This window comes from Carassius auratus, chromosome 10 (genome assembly GCF_003368295.1).
Source record: "Carassius auratus strain Wakin chromosome 10, ASM336829v1, whole genome shotgun sequence".
Taxonomy (NCBI): Eukaryota; Metazoa; Chordata; class Actinopteri; order Cypriniformes; family Cyprinidae; genus Carassius; species Carassius auratus.
In genome coordinates, this window is record NC_039252.1 from 5,460,821 (window position 1) to 5,473,056 (window position 12,236).

The 12,236-nt window shown below is 38.0% G+C and overlaps 1 protein-coding gene across 2 annotated transcripts in view; it reads right to left on the reverse strand.

Moving 5' to 3' along the window:
* Positions 1-504: 504 nt before the first annotated feature.
* LOC113109654 (SH2 domain-containing protein 3C-like) overlaps positions 505-12,236 on the reverse strand; it is a 43,989-nt gene continuing 32,257 nt past the window's right edge. The window contains exons 5-13 of one of the 2 annotated variants that reach the window (XM_026273355.1): positions 11,601-12,028; positions 10,580-10,654; positions 10,162-10,286; positions 8,293-8,783; positions 6,478-6,593; positions 6,059-6,230; positions 5,311-5,422; positions 4,180-4,386; positions 505-3,350 (exon numbers count right to left, since the gene is read on the reverse strand). In XM_026273355.1, the coding sequence (XP_026129140.1) occupies positions 3,175-3,350; positions 4,180-4,386; positions 5,311-5,422; positions 6,059-6,230; positions 6,478-6,593; positions 8,293-8,783; positions 10,162-10,286; positions 10,580-10,654; positions 11,601-12,028 (1,902 nt within the window). In that variant the 3' untranslated portion in view covers positions 505-3,174. The remainder of the gene's footprint in view (positions 3,351-4,179; positions 4,387-5,310; positions 5,423-6,058; positions 6,231-6,477; positions 6,594-8,292; positions 8,784-10,161; positions 10,287-10,579; positions 10,655-11,600; positions 12,029-12,236) is intronic. The other variant, XM_026273356.1, reaches the window with a different exon arrangement.

Here is a 12,236-nt window from a genome sequence, read left to right on the forward strand (position 1 = left end):
CTTTTCGGATTACAGGTTGTAGCCTAAAGCTTTCAGTGACAGTGTGAATTGATGGAATTGCAGCACATTCATACAAAAGCATCAGTATAGCATTGCTTTAATAAACAGCCTTTTATTATTCAACATATCCTAGCTTTTTGTAGAAAATATTCAGATCGTAAACCTTTTCATTAGTAGCTGTAATTTAATTGCACACAATTTTTCTCTCAGTAACTGGACTCCAGTTACATTCATCTTGTAAATAATTACGTAACACCATTACAAGTGACTGGTTACTCTACACATCTAGTAAAATATATATTTTTATGTCAAATATTAATGTTTACATTGTTGCATTTTATGCTTTTCTAAAAAAAGTTTTTTTTTTATTTTTTTATTAATTTGTGTTCTGAAGATGAACAAAGGTCTTACGGGTTTGGAATGACACAAGGGTGAGGAATTAAAGACAGAATGATCATTTTCTACTTCTTTGTATAATATTTAGAGCCAAAAAGCACAAAAACACAAGCTTACTGTATTTTATTTTCTGAAAAAAGAGTGCAAAACATATGACATACCAGTATGTACAGCACATAATAAGAGGATGCAATCACGTGACCTCGTCCACCTCGTATATCATCAACCGTTTAGGGATAGCTATTTACAAAACGAAATAGTCACACATTGACCTTTACAGTAGAGAAACCAAATACAAGTTACAGTCCTAGACCAGCAGGCCTCATTAAAAAAAGTTCCAAAAGGTTCAAAACTTACTTCCATTCATTCTTTTTTAGCTTACTAAACTCTGCTGGCTAAAAGTGAAATTGCATATGATCCACTTTTCATCCCATAATGCTCCCCTATCTGTGACAAACAGCATCGTCTACTTTCAGATGTGCCTTTATTAAAATACCTGAAAAAATACCTTCAGAAAATTCCCTGGAAATATGCATCGATAGACTGGGTGTGAAGTATAGCAGCCTGCATATGATACACAATAGATCGCGTTAGAACCAGATACCTACAACCTTTCTCTTTCTGGTACCCAGATATAAGGGTAGAACATTTACACTGTTGATAGAGGTATATGTATGTGACTTTGGGTTTTGTTTGGCTAAATCTACCAGGATATGAAACAGTATTGGACTATTTCAATTAAATGGACATTTTGCTATTATTAGCTGAACTCTTCTAAACTTTGTTTTTCCATGAAAATGGGAATGGTACTCATACAAAAGTGACAGCCAAGATGTCAAAGTGTTGCTTTGCAGCTTCTGGGGTGCTGCTATGGTGTTTTGGGTGGTTGATAGCTACTTACTGGCCTTAATCAAGAGATTTATTACCCACCAAAGTTAAAAATGCATGTATGAGACCTTAGAAATGTAGCCCACCCTCCTTAACAGATTTGTACTGCATGAGGTATACATCATATCTGTTTGACAAACGGATGATTTATGCATTAAAATAGTGAGTTTTAGTGAAACTCCTAATCTTAAATATGATCAATATGCATATGCATAAACCACTTACACGATGATCCTCTCTATATTAGTCTGTAACGTATTGCCATAATATTACTTTGAATGGTCGAATGAAAAATCAAATGTCTTTGTTGACTTGCGATATATGATCTGGAAAGGACATATATGGGTCTCTTAAATAATTTAATTCAAACTGTCATTCTTTGTGATTCAGTCTCATTGAGAATTTATGTATCAGCTAAACCTCATTGCCATGGCCATACTGACAAGCATGGTCTGTCACGAAAGATATTAAAGTGGTCATATTATGATTTTCATTTTAAAGTCCAAATGATGCTAATTTAGTTGTTCATGTCAGTTTCCACCCTCTTTCTGATGTTGGAAGTAAACCGTCTGTTTTTGTGCTGCTGTGCCTTTAAGACTTCATGCAAATGCACTTCATTGCACGTGAAATGAGAAACACATGAGCTGTGGGAGTTGCTAATATAGTTTGCGCTGCCCCATGTAACTTCTCCATAAAACAATTTGCGCTGAAAATGAACTTGTTTCCAACATTGGGATCCTTTCGAGGAATCTGCAGAGCAGTAGGTGCTACACACAGCCCAAAACAGCACAATATGTGGTGGATTTCACCACTTTCACAATTTTACTCTTATCGTGAGTTCTTCTGGGTTTTAGGAGAATGACTGCACACCCAATATGTGGTGTTGATGTGTGAAGTGGGTAGTTATATGTTAATGAGCTTGTTCTGCCAGGTTTCAATAAGTGCATTTTCGTTTTTACTCTGGATTTTTAAATTCTGATAGTTAAATAATAAACTCTGTAATGACAAAAAATTGGAAAGTCTCATTCCTAATGATATGACCCATTCAGACAAAAATAAAAAACCCAGAATGACAGAAAGAGAGGAAAGAAAACAGCATGTCCTCTATCTTACACTTCTTCTCTAACACATACAGACACCAAAGCGCTCTGAGAAGCGCTGCTGTCAGACCCGGAGAGAGTGTGAATGTGAGCATCTGTTACAAACTCATTAAAAATGAAGGCCCAATTCCTCACAGTAACTTTCGACTCCATTTCTATCGATAAAGCCATGACCACACCGAAAAAACAACAACACAGAAGTGAACCAAAAAAAAAAAGCATAAAAGCATAAAAATAAGACTCTTTATCCAGCAGACATCTGTTTGAATTCATGGTTTGGCAACTTACATTCAGACATTTGAAAGGTGAGTGTGTTTTCAGTCTATTCCAGCAATAAATTGTGACCATGTAACGTCAATGCAGTCTCATCTCCAGTAAAGAGATGCGTCACCTCTGCAAGACATCTTTGCTTTGCCGACATAAAAGCTATTGGAAACTAAATTATGGATTCACATAAAACAGGATTCAGACCCATTAGGGTTCAAGTCAACTTGCACTTCATCCCATTCTCTCTTTTTGAAAAGGAAGTGCCCTTGGTCACCACTGAAAAAGGGATTTTGGCTTTAGATTTTGATTTCATTCCATTGCTGCAGTTCACGACTGTGTTCTTTAGGGGGTGCTATCATGCTCGCATAAAGCTTGTCCCCTTTTGTGCCTTGTTTTGCGAAGTGAGTCCATCAATGCTCTCAATTTCCGCCTTGCAGCTCCCCTCCATGAAAAAGCATGGTCTGGTCCAGGAGTATGAGTGACAAGAAGGTCAGGGATCATACCATTTTTGGGTGCAGGGGTGCTATAATTCACTGTGTCGCACAGAAGGTTCTAGCTTGTGGGACAGAGCGGTGAGGACCTTGTCAAACTTCTCATAGCGCTCGGCCTGGTTTCCTTCAGAGCCACGACTGCCCCATAAAAGCCTCATCTGAAACTCTGTACAGAAGATTTCCAGCACCTCCTTCCGCTCCTGGAAATCTGTGTGGAGACAGATTGTGAACATCACATAAAGTGTGTGAAAATAGGACTAGTTCGCTGCAAATGATGTGCCAGAATGTTATATTGTCATTTAAACACGCCCCACATGTCTATGTCACTGTGTGGGAAGCACTGTTTCCTGTGAGAGTAGCCTATGCTGGTGCCTGTTTCTATAAAGTTGGGCAGTTCCAACTTTGGACAGTCTGGCACTTCTGACTCACAGACTGCATGTACGTTTTCATATTTAAAGGATTTGCCACTGATGATACAAACGCAAGTTTTGAACAGTGTAGAGTAGCACTTGTTGTTTGTTGTTTCTCCGATCACAAATGTAGACATGGTTTAATGTTTACGCAGTGCGATACGCAACGCAACGCGTAAAAAGACATAAAAAGTCATTATAATCAGTAATTACTGTATGTCCCCACTGGATGCAACAGATGCCTTGTTTATAATGGGTTTTACTGGTTTTGTCTTGTTGCGCCAGGAGACAGCATCATAGTATGGTGAGGGGCGTAACATTTTTGTCACATGCTTGAGGCATTCGGCCAATCTCAATGCACTGGATAGCTGGCCAATCAGAGCACACCTCGCTTTTCAGAACGATTAGCTTTGTAAAAATCAATGCGTTTCAGAAGGCGGGGAATAGAGGAGAAACAATAATGTACAGTATGTGGAAAATAATGTTTTTTTTTTTTAATCTTAAACTGCATAAACACATTTCATTACACCAAATATACTAAATAATGTTATTTTTAGCAACGTCATATGACCCCTTTTAATAATTATGTGTAAATGCTTGGATTTGATATTTTTGTTAATAGTTTACCCTGTAGTTTGCTCTCAGCATTGGTGCGATACAGTCCTCCGTGGTGAGCGATGGTTCGTGCTGCTTCCAGGTGACTCATGACCACGTCCACTCCTGACTCCACGCTCTCCCAGGACTCCAGCGCCTCTCCGGCCGCCACACCACGCTCCAGCAGCGACAGCACCGGCACCACGGGAGGGAAAGAGGTGTTCGACAGCACACAGGTCTCTGGAAGATTCACACATAGTTAAAAATAAATACCTCCTGACCTGCATACAGAAATTAAACTTAATTTCTTACTTACTACAATCATAATATTACTTACTTACTAATATATCACTTATATTTATTTTATAAAATATTTGTTGACCGATATTGATTTCTTCGATGTTGATTTCGATATAATAGAAAGCAGTAAAGCAAATATCATATATAAAAATACACTGTGCATTATTCGTCATAATTTAATTCAAATAACATGCAGAATTGCTACAATTAAATTTTTAATTATTTTAAATATTTTAAAATGTACACACACACACACACACACACACAAAAATCAATGTTACAAATATAATTAAAATCTATAAAATAAAAGATTTATGCTTTAGCAACATTTGATTCTGTAATCCTATTGCATTTGTTTTGCACACTGGGAATCAATTCAGTTCAAGTTTATTTGTTTAGTGCTTTTTATGATACAAATCATTGCAAAGACATTTTACAGAAAATTAAGTTTCTACAATATTTAGTAGTAGCTTATCACATTTTCTCAAATAAAGACCAAATAACACAAATTTTACAAACAGAACGATGACATATGAAATGAATATGACATAACAGTAAACTGGATGTAACAGTATAGTTTGAAATCATGGAATTGCTGCTGCTCTTCTAACTATCAAAATAAAAGTCCTTCCCTTGTCAAAATAAAATCTCCTTATGACACTTATCAGACAAAAAAACACAAAAATACCGACCAATACAGATAAATTAAAAGTGCCAAATATTGGCCTTTGGAGATATATCGATTATCCCTATTAAAATAAACACACCATTGTTGGTGTAAATCTTTATCAATAATTAGGAGCTGCTAAAGTCACTAATAATAATAATCTTCTGTAGGAGATTCTTCAGAGCACTCTGTCCTACCTTTCCCATCATTCATAGCCTTCAGGAATGGCTTGAGTTTCTTCTCATAGAGGATTGCACCTTCTGTGTGTCTCTGTCGCAGTGTGATCCATGTCTGCTCGAGCCGTGAGATCTAATATCACAGAATAGAAATAAATATATAACTTTAATGTGTTCAGAATTACTTCATAGCTGTGTGTTTCCTGGAAATAACAGCAACCTTACAACATTCATCACATGCTGCAAACAACGAATAATGCATCTTAATAGTACTTAAATTTTATATATATATATATATATATATATATATATATATATATATATATATATATATATATATATATATATATACATTTTATATTTAGTTTTAGTTAGTTACCCAAAAATAAAAAATGACCCCTGATTTCCTCACCCTCAAGCCCAGTGCATAGGATACGACTTTCTTCTTTTAGAAGAACACAGTTGGAGTTATATATGCCAAGCTTTATAATGGCAGTAAATGGGTGTCAAGATTTTGAAGCCCTAAAAAGTGCATCCGTCCATCATAAAAAGTGCTCCACACTTCCATTATAAAGCTTAGAAGAACCAGGACTTTACTCTGATTGTATTTGTCTGAAAGAAGAAAGTCATATACACCTAAGATGGCTCAAGGGTGAGTGACTCATGGGGTAATTTTCAGTTTTGGGCAAACTATCGTTTTAAAGAGAGCGTTAAGCTTTAACACTTGTCATGAATGACACCTCATATGCTGTCAGGTGTGTGTTCTCACCTGCGGCAGCTCCAGCGCTCTCATGACCGCAGCGAAGCCGAACATGTTGCCCATGTTGCTCTTGAGTTCAGCAGCCAGCTGGATGGTTTTATGCAGGAGGGCGGCTCTCTCCTCTGTGCTGCCCGTACATCCCAACAAATCCACCGCCATCATTATAGACATGGTGTAAAACCTGTAGAACAGGAGACAGAGCTGAGCACTCAAATACATTCAACACAGCTTTTGAAAGACATTTCTTCTGCTGTCACATGATCCTTCAGAAACCATTCCAATATGTGGGTGTTCACCTAAAAATGCCAGTCTGTTAATCAGTGGCCGACAGAATTAAACATCATTGGCTGCTGACTGCTCCAGAGCAGCTGAAGTCTGTGGTGTGTGCTGATGTTGTTGTGTGTGTATGAGTGCATGTGTTTCCTCACCTCTCCAGCAGATCCAGTCTCAGCTGGTGTCCATGTGGAAGAGTCAGCAGCTCCAGCCCCGAGCTCACTCCCATCATCCTCTGCATCTCCTTGGAAACGCCCAGTATCCTAGCAACCTGCAGATGGCCACACAGACACAAGAGCAGTATATTTAACCCCGCCCCTTTATTCCCATCCTAATATATTCACAGTCAGAGCAGAAGACACTCGTCACATGATGAATGTGGTAAACAGCAGTGTGGAAAGGGTTAATTAACCCTGAAGGTGTAGATGTTATGGGAGCGTGAGCAGAAGAGAGGTTTGGAGTGCTGTCCAGACTTTATCAGTCAGCTTCACACGTGTTTTACATAATGTCGTCTGCTCTCACTGATCAGAAAACAGAATCAAGAGCATGAGAGCCAATCAGATGTCGTTCTGTCTGTCTGCTGTGGTTTTACCAGTCATTTTGGGAGTGTTTGGAAATGTAAATGCGTATGGGAAATGATAATGTTGTCCTGGGTCCCTCCAACAATTCATGTAAGAATCATTTATTTGATAATAAACAACGATTTGTGATATCAGTCAGGCATCAAGAAGTAAACTGGTAAGTTGTGTGGTTACCCAAAAATCATTTATACACCCTCAAGTTGTTCCAAACCTGAATGAGTTTATTTCTTTGTGGAACACAAAAGAAGATATTTCAAAAAATGTTGACGGTAGCCATTGACTTCCATAGTATATTTTCAATAATACTGAAGTAAATGGCTACCGTTGACTGTTTGGATACCCACATTCTTCAAAATATCTTCTTTTATGTTCAACAGAAGAAATAAAGTCAGAAAGGTTTGGAATAACTTGAGGGTGAGCGGATGATGACAGAATTGTTGTTTTTGGGGCTAGTCACGACAGAGCAGATATATATATGGGCTTTAAGTTGAAATCAAAATCTGGCCCAAAACAAAGACCATGACCAGACCTGAAAAACTAAACTAAAAACTTTTATTAAATATAAAATATATTATAATTTTATATAATTAAAAGTAATGTATGTATTTATTGTTTTATTTGTATTATTTTATTTTGTATTATTAATTTTAAATATGAACCTGAATAAAAACCTAATCTAACTAAACTTAACTAAAAGTCTCTTTATATTAAAAACCGAACCTGGGCAATATATGTATAAATATGAAAAAAAAAAAAACACAATGGTTGTGTTTTTTGACCTAGTTATACAATTGTGAAAAAAACAACTAAAAGAAAAATGTCTAAACAAATTGCTTAAATATTTATCAGCAAGAAACTATAAATTAATAGAAACTATTTTTTTCTCAATTACCAAAAAACAAAAAAAAAACAAAAAAAAAAAAACATTTATATTAGATGTAAAAATTGTGCTGTATGTTCATGGGACAAAATTCCAATTTAAATGTAGGAACTAAAAAAAAAAAGAAAAAGAAAAACAGAAATCTGACCCTAACTTGAACCTTTTTAAAATTACAATTTTATTAGCAACATTTCAATAAATTGACCTTCTTTACTCTTACATAACCCTAAAAAAGGTTTGTTGACCGACTTGTTTTATTATGAACACTTAACAATACTCTGTGCTTTGTACATAATTCCTGAGAAGCAGTGAATCAACACACTGAAGATGGCCAAGAGCCAAAACATGTTATAATGTTTTATTACCGGCCAAAATTCAATAAATATATTTTTTGAGTGCAAATTTTTTATTTATAGTTAAAGATGTATTTTTCATCACCTGATTAACTCGGTAACTATATAACTATAAATATAGCCAGTGTCAGTTTGTTATTTAGTTGTATTCTTTACCGTGCAGTCTGCCTTGGTGATGTGCTTGGCGGCTGTTTTGGGATCCACCTCCGCCAGCAGCTCCTTCACCCTCTTCAACACGCTCATCTCCAGAGGTTTATTCTCAGCTGGCAGAAGAGTGGACTGGTATTTCCCAGGCTGGAAGGAGGAGCTGGTCTCCACCAGGGGGAGCATGAAGCCCTCCATCCCATCTGGGGCTCCAGAGCCCGGGCTTTGGCCCTCCTCCACCCTCAGCCTCTCTACGTAGCTCTTGCAGGGAGGAATGGAGGCTTGACCGGGTCTGACCTCACAATAACTGCCACCCTGCTCTGAACTCTCGGATGGGTAACCGTGGGCAGGTGTGGAGTGGGTGCTGGGGGCCGCGTCTGAGCAGGGAAGGTTGTTATTGGAGGAGGACGGCGAGAGATGGGGATCGCTGGAGCGTCGCATCACCGGAGAAGGCGGGATCACGGCGAGGACACGCCCTCCTGAGCCATGTCTGTGGCGGGAGACTGGAGAAACAAACAAAATAACAGATTTCACTGCACAGCTCTCTGAAATGCTTGATTCTGATTGGTCGGTTGCAACATTCCAAGTTCATTTCAACCAGTGTGAATAGCAACGCTGTATAATGACCGCTCCGCCCGATTCTGGCTTTTCTCATGTCTTTCATATCACAGACATGCTCTCTCCGTTTCATTCAAACGCAGCTAGTGTCATCATGGCCCTCAGTAACTGACTGCATTTAAAATGAAACTGGAGGACTTCAGGATTAAAGGGGCATTCATACAGAATACATTATTTTGGTGTTTTGTGCCTTTATTTAGGAAGGACAGTAGGTCGATAGGAAGCAAAGTGGGTGAGAGAGAGGGGGGTGGGACCAGGAAAGGTAAAGCAAAAACTCGAACTCGGGACGCCAGAAGCGAACGATGCTCCATTGTCAGTGCACTGCCCGCGATGCCATCAGCGCCAACCAGAATGCATGTTTGAGTTTAAAAATGTCAGGCGCTGGGTAGTGAAATGAAAAAAGACCATTTACACAGTGCATGATTTTCTATGTAAACATCCACTAGATTGACTACTTTTGCCCTTATTTCTTGAATCTTTTGCAGCATCTCGGCACATGACACGGCATACTATATATGCGACACTCAAGTTAAAAGTTCAACATTTATATAAATTGTCTATAGACCTTGCATTTTTCTGTTTCATTTGCATTTTGCGGTTAAAAAAATAAGAGACGGGCCAGCGAAATGCAAGGTTTTTTAAAAGTTTAATAACCTTTCATTAGTTTTGTGTGAATGACACCCAATAGTAAGCCCATGGTTATGTAAACTTCTAGATTGATATGTTTAACCATTTTGTTTGTGTCTTGCGGCTTTTGCAGCGTCTTGTGCTGCACACAACGTAAAAAAAAAAAAAAAACATAGTGCTCAATCTGAAATAAGATCAACTTAAAAAAAAAAGACTTGTGTTTTTCCCCATTCCACTGCCTGCAACTAAGGTTTTTCAAAGCATTCAATTTGAATAAAAACTAATGGATTATAAAATAATAAACAGTAAGATTTAAAAAGTTCCTTTTCAATTCAATGTTTCATGTCCCTGTTATTTTTTAAGTGCCGAACATCTGTGTAATATGTGTATCAAGTCCCTTAAATGCCAGTCTTGTTTGAATTTGTTTGCTCATCTTGGCTTAAAGCTTTTTTTGTGGACGCTTTGCGTTTAATGAGCTAATAACGTATTTCAAATCAAATCAGCAGTTCACACGTCAAGGTCCTCATCAACCATCTGGATGTATATTATTCTTTACATTATGGGTTAACTAACACTTAAAAGGTCTATCAGTGGGTTAAAATATTCAGATTTATGCATGAGAGTGTGTGGACTCACTGGAGCTGTAGGCAGGTGACAGAGGTGTTTCCCCCACAGGGGACAGCGGGCAGCGGTACTCTTGGATCTGATCCATGCTCATGGCGCAGTTCCTCATGGCATCCTTATGGTGCACTGTGGAAGGGCTGGAAAGGACAAAACATGCTATTAAATCCTTCATTCTTTATGTCAAAACACATTTTACATGTCAAAACGATCAGCATTTGCAGCTTCTAATTTTGGTGAACAATTCATAAGCCACGGCTACAAGCTTTGTGAAGAACACATTTAGTGCTATTGTGCTGCTAAAGACGGCATGCACAGAAGCAGGTGAAGGGTTTCCATGTGGCCATATCTGTTTGGGAAACAGAAGTGTGTGGGAGGGGTTCTGTGCCAGCTGTGAACAAACACACACATAAACACACATACACACACACACCAGCTGCTGCCCTCCGCTGGTTTCACCTCTGGCTCGACTGTCTGAGGCTCATCTGGCTCTGTAGACTGTGTCACACTAATAATACAAGACATCCAAGACATGAGCACATCACTTCTGCATCTTTGGCACATGTGTATATGAGCTATTAATAAGCCTGACATCAGACCTGAGACACCTGAACCTGTTCAAGATTAGGATATATATCCAATACATATACAGAACAAAACATAATGAATTGAAACATAATTGAATATAATTAGAAAACAGAAAAAAACACAAAACAAAACATTTTAATATCTTTAAGTCTTTTATTGAAAGTGAAAGTGTCTCTGAACCATCTTAAATTCTGGTGGTCTCTAAAAAACTAAATGAATTTGATAATCAAAGAACAAATCTTGACATGGGGCACACTAAAACTAAATGAATATGGTTAAGAAACCAAAAGAAACCAAAAACAAACTGAATAATGCTATTTTGAGACTTTAGTATTTTTTAATTCACTAAAACAATTTAACTCCTGGTGATCACTAAAAACACTAAATGAATATGGTTAAAAAACAAACAAACATCAAGAACAAAACAACAAAACAGAATGTTATTTTAAAACTGAACCAATTTATCCCCAGATGGTTACCATAAACACTACATGCATATGGTAACAAAACAAAACATTTTAATATCTTACCTTGAGTCACTGAGCTCAATTGAATTAAAACACTAAATAAATATAATTAGGACACCAAAACAAACCAAAAACAAAACTATTTTGAGACTCTTAACCAATCCCGATGATCACTAAAAACATTAACGTGGTTACAAAGCAGAACAACAAAAACAAACAACTAAGCAAAACCAAACCAAACAAACTAATATTTGGAGACTCTGAACCCATTTAACCACAGATGGTCACTAAAAAACTAAATGAGTATGATAACAAAACAAAACAAAAAAACAAAAAAAGGGGCTGTATGAGTTTGCCACATTATCACATAAGATGATGGTAATAATGATGAAGGTCTACCTGTGAGGAATCATTTTTTCTGTGGTCAGTCCATCTGTCATAGTAACGCTTCGTCTCTTGATGTGCGCCCCCCTCGGGGTCGAAGGTGAATGTGCAGATCCCGGTCTCCCACCGGCCAAAGCAAACGTGGCCTCCAGGTACCTCAGAGGCAGCGTGCGGTTGACGGGACACAGCAGCTGAGCTCCGGTGCGTGGGCACACGGGTCGTCCCGTGCCAGCGTGGTGCCTGACCAGCGTGGGGACAGAGTCGAAGCTCTCATGCTCCAGCATGTACTGGATTTTGGTTTGCCCGCTTTTGACCAAGACTTTACTGATCCGGGAGTGGATGACTTCCTGCTGCCAGCGACACGTGAGGACATAGTCACCCACGGTCGACAGGGAGTCCCGTACGAGGAAGTCTCCGCTACGCAGAACCACAGTTTCTGAAGCCTGTGTTGACACAAAGGAAAAGGGATTATTAAAGGAAATGTTGCAAGCTGGACTCAAACCCAAATTTCTAACATGCACCCTAGCTCAACATGACACTGTTTTTTTTACTTTTTTTTATTTTTAAATAAACACATTTTAAATGTAAATAAATAAATTTAAATGACATTCTGTGACATTAGTGTAAACATTTTTACATCAATGTGAATCA